This window comes from Chrysemys picta, chromosome 7 (genome assembly GCF_011386835.1).
Source record: "Chrysemys picta bellii isolate R12L10 chromosome 7, ASM1138683v2, whole genome shotgun sequence".
Classification (NCBI taxonomy): domain Eukaryota; kingdom Metazoa; phylum Chordata; order Testudines; family Emydidae; genus Chrysemys; species Chrysemys picta.
This window is the reverse complement of record NC_088797.1, coordinates 29056417-29072376: the sequence shown is the minus strand read 5'-3', so window position 1 is coordinate 29072376 and position 15960 is coordinate 29056417. Positions and strand designations below refer to the sequence as shown.

Here is a 15960-nt window from a genome sequence, read left to right as displayed (position 1 = left end):
CACAGTGTTTCTCTGTCGGTTTCATTTTAGGTTTCTTTCTGCTTTTTGTGCTAGACATTTTGTTTATTAAGCTAGCCTGGGCTTAACCATGCTGGATAAACAAACACATAGTTCTCACAATGAATGGCTCCACCAGATGTGTTGAAAATTGCATCTAAAGTCACATGCGATACAAATAACTTCCCTGGTAGAGAAATTTAGAAAGAAGTGAATTATGCTAAACCGAATTAAGGCCACTTCAATTCCGAACAAGAATGTCCACACAAGGGTTTAATGCAGTTTAATTAATTCATTTTAAATTCACACCTTTAGTTGGCTCAGATTAATTTTCCTGAGTGGCTCATATAGACAAGCCCTAATGAAGTTTTTAGACATGCTAAAAAGCATTTTATAAATAAAATATTATTGAGAGGGAAGGAGGTGAGCAAGTCATTTTTCTTTCTTCCTCCCTTGATAATCCTTCCCCATCACATACACTGTACTTATCTTACTTTAACAACATTCATAACTACGCAAACAATGCATAATTATACATTAGGAAACAGAGTCAACACAGATGACGTCTCTATGATACATAAAGCTACCTGACATGCAGTAGCTGAAGTGAACATAGGACAAACCTTAAGAAACCACCACGGCCAATCATAGGCGTGCGCACGGGGTGTGCCAGGTGTGCTCAGGCACACTCTAATGCACAGGTGGGCAAATGGCTCCACTCCCCGGCGTGGCAAGCTGCGGGGTCCGCGCTCCCAGGCCGGAGCGCCCGGCCGAACGCAGCAAGCCGCCGGCCCCTTCCTGCCTTCCCTGGAGCCATACTGCCGCGCGCGCAGTGCTCTGGGGGCCGGGGCTGCGTGCTCCCGTGGGGCAGCGTTTGGCTCCGCAGTGAGGCAGACATGCTCCCCCCTCCCTTGGAGCCATGCCACCGCGCGCAGCACTTTGGGGGCCGGGGCTCCGCAGTGAGTCAGATACACTCCCCCCTCCCCAGGAGCCATGCCGCCGCATGTGCAGTGATCTGGGGGCCAGGGCTGCGCGCTTCCGCGGGGCAGTGTTTGGCTCCGCGGGGAGGCTAGGAGCCTCATCTCATGGTAAGGGGTCCGGGGCCAGGGGGGTTGGATAAGGGGTGGGGGCAGTCAGGGGACAGGGTGGGTTGGATAGGGGTGGTGGTTAGGGGCGGGGGGGGTCTCTGGAGGGGGCAGTCAGGGGCAGGGGGGATTGGATGGGGGCATGGGAGTCCCAGGGTCTCTCAGGGGGTGGAGGGGGACAGGGGTCAGGGCAGTCAGGGGACAGGGAGCAAGGAGGGTCCTGGGGGGCAGTTAGTGTGGGGGGTTCTCTGGAGGGGGTGATCAGGGGACAAGGAGCTGTGGGGGGTTGGATGAGTCTTGAGTTCTGGGGGGGCTGTCAGGAGGCAGGGGTGTGGAGAGGGATTGGGGGAGGCAGAGAGCGGAGGGGTTGTATGGGTTGGGAGTTCTGGGGGTCCTGTCAGGGGATGGGGAGCAGTTGGATAGGTGTGGGAGTCTCGGGGGTCTGTCTGGGGGCAGGGGTGTGGATAAGAGTCAGGGCAGTCAGGGGACAGGTAGGGGGTATGGTTCTAGGGGGTCAGTCAGGGAACAAGGAGCAGGGAGGCTTAGGTAGGGGGTGGAGTCCTGGGGGGGCAGGGGTCCCAGGAGGGGGTAGTCAGGGAACAAGGAGCAGGGGGGATTGGGGGTTCTGAGGGGGGAAGTCAGGGGGCGGGAAGTAGGAGGGAGTGGATGGGGGCAGGACTAGGGCAGGGGTGGTGCTCCCTGGGTGCACACCCTAATGAAATGGGCTGCGCACGCCTATGCGGCCAATGCAACCAAGCCATAGAGAACAGAGTGAAAAAACTGATGCAGGCTTCCATCCAAAGTCCACCCATTCTACTGGAACATGTCATGCCCTGGTTCTCTCAAATGGAGTAATGGAAGCTCCTCCTCTCTCCAGCTTCCCCACCACTCACAACTGCAATCCACTCACAATGCTACAGCTAAACAGATCTTCCTTTCCTGGTGTGTCGGCTCTGCCAGCATCCCTCTGCTCTAATCCCCTCAATCACTTCCTGTCTAGCTACACCTCAAGGCTGTGTACAGCTCCACTCCTGCCACATCTCAACCCTTCCTTCCACATACCCCCGCCCCCCTTTGCGTACTACGCCTTCCCAACTCTTCTGACCTTTATAAACCTCTGGTCTCTCCAGTGGTGTGGGAACTAGGGGTGTTGCCACACTCCCTGTACAAACACCAAAGACATGGTTTCCATCATCAGCACTCCCTGTCCCAGAACCCCTAGGTCTCTCCCGTGGCTTTTTCACACTCCTGCTTACACCAGGAAGAACAGTCACACTTCTGAGCACCGGATCACCTCCCTCCCCTTCAGATCCTTCCTTAGCCTTTTACTGCCATCCTTCCCCTTCTCCACTGCTATCCTCTTCTGTGCCCGGTATACTCCTAAACATTAACTTACCAAATACATCAACACACAAACAACAGTAAAACAAACAAAATGGAGACAAGTGGCGGTAAGTAGGAAACAGTTGTCTTTGTTTCTGCTCCACCTCTTTTGCCTCTTGTCTTTTCTCACCAGGCTAGGTCTAATGTGCCAGTCACACCTAGTGTGTGATAGATTGGTGTATATATCCTATTTGAGAGAGATTAAGTCTGGTCAGTTCTCACAGTGCAGCCCGAGAAGATTTTTACTTCAACCCAACTTGGTGGGGTGAGTATGATTGCTGTCATAGCTACAATACTACTAACAGTAATAATCTAGTATAACCACCACCAAACAGGATACAGCTAGTGCTGGTGGCTAAGATGAGTAGAACAGAGTCCTCTTTCCTCCTGTCATTGGACAAGAGATCAAAATACCAAGGGGTAAGAAACAATTGAGAACTGGCATCAGATGGTCCTGTCAATGCCCACTTACTTGGCATCTAGACAAGCGAGATGTAGGGAAAGCCAGTCGGACAGACGGGGGAGGATAGTGAGTAGTGGATCCTGTTCAAGCACAGATTTAATTACAGTTCCATTATTCTTCCAAGCCAACCGATATGGAACACAGCAAAACAAGTGCTGACAATCTCCCTTCCCTGTCCTTGCCCCTATGCCTACTTCAGAATTCTTGCTTCCTAAACAGTCAACTAGCTAAAACAAAGCTCAAACAGATGTATGAAGTTTTGGTAACAGACCAGCTTTATGACACATCCCAGGTCAGTGACGGAAATGAGGCTGCACCTTTTATAGAGCAATCACATCACCGACTCAAAACATTTTTTTCTGCTCACAGCTTTCCTTTGCAGTTGTTTCTTTTATAGCCATTTAGAGCTCACGTAGTGGCAGGAAGGAAAGCCCCTAGTTAGTGAATCCCTTGGTTTCCTCTGTCATCTTCAGGTAATACGTTTATCCAAAGAACATTCAATGCACTTTATACATAAGGCAGTTTTTATGTTACTTTCTGCATTTCCTATGTTTTTGTGGTGCCCACAACTACCTATAAGAGTTGGTTATTTCAGTACTTGTCCAGCATGGATTAGCAGTAGTGAAAATTTTCTTATTAGGTGGTTTGACATCAATACCTACTAATTATCTCCCTTTACATTTCTACATATACTGTTGGATGATACGTTTTCATGCATATTTCCTGTCTGAAAGGGAATAAGTCACATGAAAGCTCAGATGAAGACACTCTACCGGTGTTTGAGTGTTCCATAACACTACTGAAAACTGGAAGGTATTTTTTAAAAGAAGGTAAAGGGTAGTGACTATATTTCATGCTCAAAGAGCCAGGCAACATGGTGTGGTTTACTGTAGGAATTCTCATTTCAATGGGAACAAAACAGAAAGCTGTTCCCTTTTCCCCCTTGGAAGGGAAAGTTAAAGTCCTCCTTTGCCAGCCCCGTCTCATGTATTGCCTACTATGCTTCCAACTATGGAGAGAGGGAAATAAAGAATGAGAAAAACACTATACGTCTGTATGCAATTGGTCAACCACATCCACCAACATTTCAAAGAGCTGTTAGTTGACTTCCCCTTAAAAGAGCAGCTCTCACTTTAAAAAGTTACCTGTAATATCTTGCACTCACACAGCAAACAATTTGCCTACAGCAATAAAAGGACCTTAAGGGCAACAGAAATGTTCTCTCAGAAAAAATACAGAGTTTGCTGACCGTGTTATAGGCTGAGCTCTGGGTTCATGTGTGCAACTCCTATTAATATTAATGGAGGTTCTGAATAGAAAACAGGCACAATGAAGATGTACAGATTTAGATGGAAGAGACTTTCCAGCCCATTTAGTCTATCCTCTGCCAATGCAAGTTTGTCAATGTTACATCACGATTGCTTTGCCTAGTTAAAAAAATACTAGACTGACTCCGGTGGTAGGACTGCCACAGACGTCTTTAGAACCTAAAAACGGCCATACTGGGTCAGACCAATAGCCCATCTAGCCCAGTATCCTGTCTCTGACGGTGGTCAGTGCCAGATGCTTCAGAGGGAACGAACAGGCAATAATCAAGAGATCCACCCCCTATTCTCCAGTCTCAGCATCTGGCAGTCAGAGGGTTAGGGACACCCCTGTAATGGGGTTGCGTCTCTGACCATCTTGGCTAATAGCCATTGATGGACCTATCCTCCATAAACATATCTAATTCTTTTTTGAACCCAGTTATATTTTTGGCTTTCACAACATCCCCTGGCAATGAATGAGTTCCACAGGTTGACTGTACGTTGTGTGAAGTACTTCCTTTTGCTTGTTTTAAACGTGCTGCCTATTAAGTTCATTGGGTGACCACTGCATCTTGTGTTATGTGAAGTTTTTTTAATCTCTCCTCATATGGAAGTTGTTTCATATCCTTAATCATTTATGTGGTCCTTCTGTTTACTGTTTCTGTTTCTAATATATCTTTTTTGAGATGAGATGGCCAGAATTGCATGCAATATTCAAGGTGTGGGTGTACCATGGTTTTATATTGTAGCATTATGATATTTTCTCTTATGTTTCCTATTGCTTCCTAACATTCTGCTAGCATTTTTGACTGCCACTGCACATTGAACAGATGTTTTCAGAAAACTATCCAGTGACTCCAAGGTCTCTTTCTTGAGTGGTAACAGCTAATTTAGACCCCATCATTTTTATGTATAGTTGGGATTATGTTTTCCAATGTGCATTACTTTGCATTGAATTTCATCTGCCATTTCGTTGCCCAATCACCCAGTTTTGTGAGAGACTTTTGGAGTTCTTCAGTCTGCTATCTTGAGTAATTTTGTATCATCTGAAAACTTTGCCACCTCACTGTTTACACCTTTTTTTCAGATCATTTATGAATACGTTGAACAGTGCTGGTCCCAGTACAGATCCTTGAGGGACACCACTATATACCTCTCTTCAATGTGAAAACTGACCATTTACTCCTACTCTTTGTTTCCTGTCTTTTAACTAGTTCTGGATCCATGAGAGGACCTTCCCCCTTATCCTATGACTGCTTAGTTTGCTTAAGAGCCTTTGGTGAGGAGCCTTGTCAAAGGCTTTCTGAAAGTCCAGGTACACTATTTCCACTGGATCACCCTTGACCACGTGTTTGTTGACCCCCTCAAAGAATTTTAATAGATTGGTGAGACAAGATTTCCCTTTACAAATGCTGTGTTGACTCTTCCCTAACTAATCATGTTCATCTATGTGTCTTATAATTCTGTTCTTCACTATAGTTTCAATCAATTTGCCTGGTAATGAAGTTACGCTTACTGGCCTGTAGTTGCCAGAATCCCCTCTGGAACCTTTTAAAAAAAATTGGTGTCACATTATCTATCCTCCAGTCATCTGGTACAGAGGCTGATTTAAGTGATAGGTTACATACCACAGCTAGTAGTTCTGCAATTTCATATTTGAGTTCTTCTGAACTCTTGGATGAATACCACCTGGTCCTGGTGACTTATTACTGTTTAATGTATCAATTTGTTCCCAAATCTCCTCTACGGACACTTCAATCGGGGACCGTTTCTCAGATTTGTCACCTAAAAAGAATGGCTCAGGGTGGGAATCTCACTGATGTCCTCTGCATCGAAGACTGATGCACAGAATTCATCTAGCTTCTCTGCAATGGCTTGGTCTTCCTTGAGTGCTCCTTTAGAACCTCGATCGTCCAGTGGCCCCACTGATTTTTGGCAAGGTTTCTGCTTCTGATGTACTTAATGTTTTATGGTTAGTTTTGGAGTCTTTTGCTAGTTGCTCATCAAATTCTTTTTTGGCCTGACTAATTGCACTTTTACACTTGACTTGCCAGAGTTCATTCTCCTGTCTAGTCTCCTTTGTAGGATTTGACTTCCAATTTTTAAAAGATGTCTTTTTGCTTCCAACAGCCTCTTTTACTCTGTTGTTTAGCCATGGTGCCTTTTTTTTTTGGTCCTCTTATTATTTTTTTTTTCTGTAAGAGATTTGGTACAGAGTTATATATTTTAAAGCCAGAAGGGGCCATTGGATCATCTAGTCAATCTCCTGTATATCACAGGCTAGGGAATTTCACCCATTTATCCATGCATTGAGCCAAATGACTTGTGTTTGATTAAAGCAAGAAAGGCATTCAGTCTTGAATGGAGGATGTCAAGAGATGTAGTTCCCTTGGGAGTTTGTTCCAATGGTTAATAATCCTCACTCTTCAAAACATGAGCCTCCTTCTAATACGAATTTATTTGGATTGAATTCACGGCCCGGGGTTCTTGTTATACTTTTCTCTGCTAGGTTAAAGATCCATTTAGCACTTTATATTTTCTCCCAGTGAAGGTACTTAGCCACTATAATCAAGTCAATTCTCAATCTTCTTTTTGGTAAGCTAAATAGATCGAGTTTTTAAGTCTCTCCCTATACAACGTTTTCTCCACCAGCCCTCATAATTTTTGTGTCTCTTTACTGCATTCTCTCCAATTTCCCAGCATCCTTTTTTTAAAATACCGACAGCAGGTCTGGACACACTATTCCAGGATTGGACTCCCCAGTGCCATACACAGAAGTGTAATCAACTTCCTGCTCCCACGTACTACTGTGACACCAGTGGGCAATTTTTCCTGTTGTCCAAGTTAAGTGTTTCTTGGCTCAGCTTCATCCCATTTCTTCTGGTTATTCCTCTGTGATCATCATAAACCATTTTTGTCTCCCTTAATTTCAAATCCATCCAAACATCTGTAGACTCAGGGAACATTTTAATGCCCAGTGCCACTGGAAATCTCCCCCTTAAATCACATCTGTCGCCCTGGTTTTGCCAGCAAGGGCTGGAGTTGTGCCTCTCAACTGGCATAGGCCAGAAGGGCAGAACCAAGGGTAAGTGGGGGTAAGGTGGCTGTGAACTACCTTTGCACCCACAGGATTCAGTGCTGCTCTAGAGGCCAGTGTGGGCTCCAGTGTAAACCAGAGTGATCAAAGGATGCTCTCATTAATGATAGTGTCCCAGGGCTGCCTGTGGCCTGCTCTGCAGCTGCAACACCAGAAATCCCTGTAGTGCTGTGGGGACTCGCCACCTGCCCTGGCCCTGCCTCCAGCGTGGTCCCTGCCAGGCTGAGTGCACAGGGCTGCTCGCACTGGAGAAATCATCCTGGTCGTCAGCAGTGGGGCTTTTACAGCTCCTGTATATCAGTACAGTGGCATATGGGGTCCTGGGTGTTTGGATTTTAACCTTTCCTTGTAAGTCGTTTCTTCTAAAAACTCAACCATCTCTGTTACTTCCTGGGACAATAACCTTACTGTAGGGTGAAATATATCCCCAAACACTGTGCAGAGTATATGTGGAATATCTCCCTCCATCTCCCCTCCCCCACAATATTCTGCCACACCCGGGATGGACTATGGGAGCTGTTAAGCACTGTATACATCACTGAACTGTTTAGGATAGGAAATAAAGACAACTGCTCAATGGCTATTACAAAGAGAGTTAGGCAAAATACACTGTCATTACCCAAACTGGAACTTGGGCAGGAGACCTGGACTAATAGCTCTAACTTGTGCTGAAGTCTTAGCAAAGGCGGCTTTCCAACTGCCAAACCGCTGTCGTGGTGTGTAGGTTAGGAATGGGCAGAATGACAGCTATTGTATCCCCCAAATCACTTTCTGAGGCACCTTTGGGGATCTCCCATCCAAGAACTGACCAAGCAAAAGTACGCTTAGCTTGCAATAACTGACAGGATCTACAGACAGATATGGTATTGTTGTGAAACAATGTGCTCATTTATTACGTCTCTGGGCAACAAAACTGCATCATCATTAAGTAGAGAGGGGTTATGACCCCCCTCCCCGCGTTAAGCTCTGGCCCCTCAATAGAAAAGTTTCCTTTTAACCAGTTTCACTGTACTGTACGTTTGTTTTCCCCATTAAATCTGCCGTCATGTTGCAGTGATACCCATTTTCACTGTGTCCCAGGAAGGGAAGTCAGCAAGCTCCTAAGCATGTGTTCGCAGCACCTAATTCAATGGGGGTGAATCTCCCACCAGGACTGCAATGCACATTTTTTTTTAAAAATAGGGTTTTTCTAGGTTTTTTTTTTTATTGTTTGTTTGCTTGGAGATTTGTTTGTTAAAAAAAGCAACGTTTCCCCATCAACGTTTAGTTATTTCGATTGGAAAAGATCGTTGTACAATTGCCACAGTGTTTTTTTCCCCCTCTCATCTTTATTGCTATTTTATTTCTTCTAGACTCAATTTTCAGCCTCCTGAAAAATGAAACAAGGCAAAAAAAACGACTGGGCAAGGAGTCATTAAGTCCAGAAGAAGACACTGTAGGGCAGGAAGAATTGTGGGGCTTATGTGAGGTGTAACTGGGATTCATTGTTTGTCTCTCTCCTTTGTTTCTGTGCCTGCAGAGATTTGGCATAAGCTCTTATTCTCAACACCGTCAGCTCAGCCATGAAGTCAAGTGTGTGTGCGTGCACACAGATGCATGCACATCTCAGGATATTCAGCTGTGCCACTGAACAGAGGAGTAGTGGGTAGGAGATGCTAGTGTTTCCACTCCTCACTGTATTCAGGGTCACCTTAGTGACTTTTAAAAAGTGCCTGTAAGGTAGATGTGACTAGTACGGCACTGCTCAACCAGCAAGGGCAAGCTAACTACCCAGTTGACACCCATCGCCTCTTCAAGACAGAGTATTCACAAAGAGTCTGGCAGAACAAGAGCCCACAACATACTACCTCCAAGCCACTAGTCCAGCAACCATTCTATATGAGGAAGATTAACATTAAAAAAGGAGAGGGATTTTAGCAAAAGTAAAACCTTGTTTAAGTCAAGCAACGTATGGATCACCAGTCAGTGTGTTGCTGTTTATCAACTCTATTAATTAGCAGTTATTAATTTTAAAAATATATATTGGCCCATAGGTTGCCAAAATTAACTCCAGAAGACCAAAAAACGTAAGCTATTTTAGTACTTAGTGAAGTGAAATGGACATTGCAGTATATTTTAATTTATGTCCTCCTCCTCATATGAGTTCTGCAATGGCTGTCAGATACATGGCAAAATGTATGTTCTTCAAGGAGCGCCACTTACTCCACATGTCTCATTCTGTGCCTGCATGGGATTAGCCTTTGGCTCCATGTCTTGCCTTTTTTGGTTCTGCTTCAGTTGGTTTAAAGAAGGTTTTGACTGTGCCGCGCCAACAGTTTTGCTTGTCCACTGATCCACCAGTTTGTGAAGATCATCTGTGAATGTTCCTTTCTTGTTGTTACTGTTGTTCGCTTGCACCTGGACCTGCAGAGTTGGTGGTGGTAGAGGCTCAGGACACGTTACAAGACTGTTTGTAGATGATCCTAGAAAGTCACACACAGAGAAAGGTCAGCTACGTCATTGTTAGTGCACCACTTTGCTGCTTGATTTATGTTTCTCCCACACTAGGATTCAAAAGTTGGTATTTTTTGTCCTTTAATGTCCTCATCCCTTTCTAAAGAACATCTTTGCTTCAAAAAATGGTCCCTGTACCCACACTGATAGTTATGTTACTGTGCATCATCTATGCCCCAGCAGTACTTCCCCCCTGGACCAAGTTATTTAGTAGTGTTGATGTAACACCATTTATAAAAGTATCTCCACAGATCATTACCACTGGAATGCAATTTGATGCAGCTACTATTAGCTTCTGTGAATCAGGATTTTACTAGATCGAAATGAAATGCACAGATGATATGCACTTCTGTTAATATTTATGCGAGTTCACACAAGAAAAATAAGCTTAGAAAGTATAATGTAGGTTTCTAGTGTTAAGAGAGGACACTGTTGAGTTGGTGATGCTTCAAAGGCTACAGAAGCTTTCACTCTCTCTTTCTCTCTCATGCGGAGTTATGGAAATATTTGTCCCATGTCTGTGCTGGAGCTCCACTTCCTGGCAATTTAGTACTATGTCAAAATTAGCACCGAAAGGGAAGTGACGAAAGGTGCGGATTTCAATTTCCCGGGAAAAGATTAAGTGAAACAGTTTTAACAAATACACTTGGATATATTCAAAATATAATTTTAAGCAAAGACCATCTCTTCAAGCAAAAAGTTCAGTGAATTGGAGTGAAATGATTTATTTATAAACATCAACACAGAGTCTTCTTTTTCTGCTAACATGAATTTTCCAGCCAATAAAGTGCATTGGGAGTAAACCTACTAATGTTCCTCTAGTCACATAAAATACCTGCATCCTCTTTTAAATGATCATGCATTCAACCTCTGGTGTGGCTTCTATGTGACTCCTGCTCTCATTGTTTTGGGAAAGGGACCAGGGAGAAGATATGTATTTTGAAGATAAAGCTCTTCAAATAGTGTTCAATATTTCATGCATCTCAACAGGAATGAGGTCGCGTCAAGCTATAGGTTCAGCCAGCAGCAAAATGGCAGTTTTATAAAAACTGTACATAGAAGATTAGACACAAGCACTCTCTCACATCCCCCACACAGAAAAATCACAATGATCTTGCAGCATGCAAGCTTCCCAAAGCGTCACAGGACATGCACTGTAACTAAAGAGATACCTGCTCACAATTCATATGCAGCCTAATTTAAAGTCAGCAAAGGTACAACAGCTGCTATTAAGTAAACAACTAGATTTTAGTCAAAAATAAATAAAACATCCCATGCTATGAAGGAAATACTGAGAAACAAAAATGGGATAGTTACTACTACTGTGATCTTTGCCTAGACATAGTCGTTTCAGGGTGGACCCTACAAGGTAGAACAATACAAAGACACACAGAGTTAGGCAAGACTAAACACAACAGGTCTGATGGACAAGCTTCTGTACTTTTAGGCAATCAAAAAGTAGTCATTATGCAAGGAGGAGCAGACAGAAAGTCAGCAGTTCAGGTGAGTAAAGGAAATCTAAATAATTGGACAGCCCAAACCTATGTTAATGTGCAACCATACAAAAGCTTTAAAGGATATAACTGTGTGCCAAGAACAAGATTCAGTAAACTTGAAGATTTTTTTTAAAATCACCTTGGCTTCCAAATAGAGCTTTTTTTGATTCCTACTCTATTTCTGCAGGAAATGATGTTAATTCAGTTCATGATAGGATGCCAAAAATGATTTCAGTAACAAGTAAAGCTAGTCTGGCTGCAAAGACTAACTGTAAAACAACCCCAAACGTCTTGTTTTACCAGTCCAAAAAGATAGATTGTTCTGCAGGTCTGAGGCCAATTTTTTAACTGCTTCTGTAATAAGATGTGTGTCTAAATGCAAAATTCTGAACTAAAAAAAGCCACAAACTAGTTTCCCTTTCATGTCTTTCCAAGGTGCACAAAGACAGTCCAGGCACCAACAACAGAGGTCTCATTTTTAACCATACGGTGTATTTTTCAGTATTGCCTTATTGTTATATTCTCCATCATTATTTTACAAGTTCAGCAGAATATATGCTCTTACGATGCCAGACGTCCAGATTACCGTCTGAGTGCAAGGTCTTGCCTGGCAGGACCATCATTCCCTATCAGAATATCAAATTTTCTGAAAGATATTTTGGACTTTGGTGAGAAGAAAGTCTCATGATGGTATGGGCAGGGGTGTCTAGGCGCACTTCAACATATCAGCAAATCAGAGGGCACCGCAGAACCCAAGAGAGTGTGGTTCCCCTGCCTACCAGCATGGCACCAACACACTATGGTACTATGGAAGAGAGCCAGGTTTAAGCTCAGGGGGCTTGGTTCCAAGTTTAATGGGGACTCTGAATGAGTCTTAGAAGCAGAGAGAAGGGAGACAATTCAGAGTTAGAATGAGAGGAAAAAGAAAAAAGAGAAACTGTTTTGGCTTGGGTGGCACAAGGGAAAAAGGGATCTGAAAGAGATTATTTTTATTCTCTACACACAGCTGAGTGATGCTGTTCACCCTGTAAATAAACAGAAGGACATTACTGAGGTAGTGTCATGCTTGATTTGTACGTAAGCAAATCCCAGTATTTCAGTACTCAGCTCTTTACATTTAGAAGGCAGATACAAGCACACACAATAATAACTGAAACTGAGTTTGGTTTGCATTTAATTTTTTTTGTCCTTTTGCTCTTCAACACCTCCGACATACCTTACCCTGCCTTTCCCCACCCTACAGTCACAGCCCTTATTGCAAATGTCTCAGTGGGACTAAACTTAGGTTGTTATTTTGCTAACTATCTTGCAATACTGCAGAATGCATTTGGCTCCATCAGCTAATGTACACAGTGAAAAGAACTTTTGTATTAGTGCCTGGAAAATATAAAAGCAGGCAGCAGATTACTGCACACGCTCAGATCACTAAGTTTAAAAACACCCTGCAAAACAAACACACAAACTTGTGGACCACGTCAACTAGGGCCCCAAAGCTATAAGCACTTCAGCATATGAGTGGCTAGGCAGGTGAGGAGGCTCACGGAGTTTAATGGTATGATTAGTGTGTAAAGTTACTCAGCCATGTAAGGGTCTATAAGAAAGGAACCTATTAAACAAAAACCATTAGGCAAGCGACTCACCAAAAATAGCGCTTACTTTTTCAAACAATACCTCGGCAGAACATTGCTTGGAAGATGGGAAATATGACCTTGACTGAGATAACACCTGAAGCAGAGCACTGAAACAGTCTGATATGTTTATTTTTAAAATACCTTCAGGTAATAGCTACAGCTGCTGAACATAAATTCAGGCACTTTATTTATAAAGGTAAATCCTATTTGTTTCAGAAGTGATAAAATAAACGCAAAGGAGTATAGGAGATAGAAAGCTATGAACAGGTTGCAAGTAATTAAGATTTGCAGTCTGCCCTGCCCTAGGGTAGTAACAGTAAAGTGGAAGGGAGTCCCTCAGATTTTAGATATCATCACTGAGAAATTAGGCAGCTACCATATTTTCCAGGACCCACAAAGTCTACTGTCCTACTCGTTCATCAACAGTTACCAAGAAGCCTGTAAGCTAAAAAAAAAAAATCAAACTTCTCAAATTTTTATTAACTGTTGGACCATTTTCCATCAGATGCTCAAGTATTTTAATTCATTGTTATATAGACACTTGAGAAAAAACATTTTGGGAGGAATTCATAAAAGTGCCAAATTTAAGAGCACACGCTCCAATGGCGCTTTTGAAAACCCTTCCCGAAGTCTATGCAAGATCTTTCATTGAATGTCTGATTCTCGTGGTACATAAGTAGGCTTGGCAGAATTGGATTTTTTAAAAAATAATTTGACAAATAACGTCAATGGTTATTTTTAAGCATTTTTTATATTTTCATCAATTTAAAATTGTGCAGCTGTGGGAAACTGTGGAGGGTCAAAAATTCAGGGGCGGCATGGTCAGACAATTATTTAATGACAGTAAATGTTGAGATTCAAAAAGCTTAAGCTTTATAACCATGAAAACATAAGCTGTCAACATCGTATGTCAAAATAAACAAAACAAATAGCCTTAAACCAAACACTAATCAGTTAAAAAGCAACGTTTGTCTTACTTTGCCCATCTGTAAATTTTGATCATCATCGATGGAAATATTTTCTCATCAGTTTGCATATGTACAGTGAAAATCGACATGAACTGACATTTACCGATAAAAATTGAATCCTTCCAAACCTATATATAACCACCAGAGGGAGCACAGGTTAACAATAATTCTGGAACTGCTCTGACATTGATTATGCCAAAAACATCCTATTCTATTAGAAATGCAAGGAAAGATCCAACACTGAACAAAGTTAACAGATCAAAAAGCGGTCTGGGAAAGACACTGTGGAAGTGTTCAGGCTTTGGGGTCATGTAAACAGTGGAGGAGGAAGAAAAATGGGGGGAAATAATTAGCCACAATTTTCAAAAGCAGCCCTTGATTTTGGGTGCCCCCGTTGAGACACCTAGTGCCTGATTTTCAGAACTGTTGAGCTCCCAGAACTGCTTCTGGCCTCAACTGAAGTTATGGATTCTCAGCATTTGTGAAAATCTGGTCCAAGTTTCCTCAGAAGTTAGAGATCCAAAAATGAAGGTACCAAAAATAAGTGGCCATTTGGCCGTATTGGTCAATTGTCTTGAAGTATCATTGTCTATCATTAAATAGCCGGGACAGGGAGTTTCATTCTAATTGGCCTTGATCCAGCAATTTACTTTATGGAAGCAGATCGCTATGCCTGCACAGAACCCCATTAACTTCAATGGGGGCTCTGTGAGGGTACAGACCTCCACCCATATGTAAATTGCAGGATTGGGGGCAGAAATTTGTAGATCTGAAGTATAAGTAGTAACAACTCTAAGTGCTGGTCTACACTACGGGGGGAGATCGATCTAAGTTACGCAACTTCAGCTACGTCAACATACTTAGATCTACTTACGGCGGTGTTTTCACTGCGGTGCGTTGACGGGAGACGCTCTCCCATTGATTCCCCTTGCGCTTTTCACTGAGGTGGAGTACCGGAGTCGACACTAGAGCGACAGGCGGTCGATTTATTGCATCTATACTAGACACGATAAATCGACCCCCACTGGATCGATCGCTGCCTGTTGATCCAGCCGGTAGTGTAGACAAGCCCTTAAGCATAGACACAGCAGTGACGAATGCTTAGCTAATTTAATCCACAGAACAAGCCCGTGCACAAGGGCTTGTTTGTAGAAGAAAGTTGCACTGACGTAATCTAAGGGCATGATCCTGCAAGGTGCTTAGAGCTCCAAACTCTTAATTAAGTCAATGGGAGGGTGGGCAGGCGTGTGTGTTCAATATTGTGCAACAAGCACTCAGAGCCTTGCAGAACAGGACTCTCCATTAGCTGTCTGCCTGGTGAAGTAAAATGGAAATTCCTTTAGACCTTCTGTGGTTATTTTGTCTACTGGGATGAGCCAAAGTTGTTTTAAAGAGTCCTGATTATGACGGATTTTAATTAGTGCTATAAAAATATAAATTCTTAACATGTGACTTTTCTTTTTAGTATAAACAATTAAGGTATGCTATATACTGGCAGTGACACAAAAGATTTAATAAACCACAAAGCATGAACTCAGTTAACATTAGCCATTTTATGAAATACAGTTGCTAAATAGATTCCTTTCTAATCCGTAACACAACTTCTTTCTCCATCTGAAATAATCTTTTCTTATACACAGACCATCCATGTTACTAAATTATTTAGCAATTATGAGTGAAGAGTGGGAATCTTATAAGTGTTCCATACCTAAACACTAGCAGGCAAGGGTCAATGTACCAATTTCTAACCTGGAGGGAAAATGTTGAAGAGTTAAATATGCCAGAGTACTCACAGTAGTTTCCTGACATACATGTCTGTTCTTAGCAACAGAGAGTCCTGTGGCAACTTTAAGACTAACAGATGTATTGGAGCATAAGCTTTCGTGGGTGAATGCCCACTTCGTCAGACGCATTAAAGCTTATGCTCCAATACATCTGTTAGTCTTAAAGTTGCCACAGGACCCTCTGTTGCTTTTTACAGATCCAGACTAACACGGCTACCCCTCTGATACATGTCTGTTCTTGTCAGTAAATTCTAAA

At 43.0% G+C, this 15960-nt stretch overlaps 1 protein-coding gene across 29 annotated transcripts in view; it reads right to left on the bottom strand.

Moving 5' to 3' along the window:
• Positions 1-15960, bottom strand: part of WNK2 (WNK lysine deficient protein kinase 2) — a 186290-nt gene that overhangs the window by 14618 nt on the left and 155712 nt on the right. For 16 of the 29 annotated variants that reach the window (XM_065551049.1, XM_065551051.1, XM_024100318.3 and 13 more), the window contains 2 exons: positions 11143-11187; positions 9535-9794 (listed from right to left, as the gene is read on the bottom strand). The exons of 1 other annotated variant lie outside the window; for it this stretch is intronic. In XM_065551049.1, the coding sequence (XP_065407121.1) occupies positions 9535-9794; positions 11143-11187 (305 nt within the window). Of the gene's footprint in view, positions 1-9394; positions 9795-11142; positions 11188-15960 lie in introns of those variants that run through there. 12 more of the 29 variants (XM_065551055.1, XM_065551067.1, XM_065551068.1 and 9 more) reach the window with 4 other exon arrangements.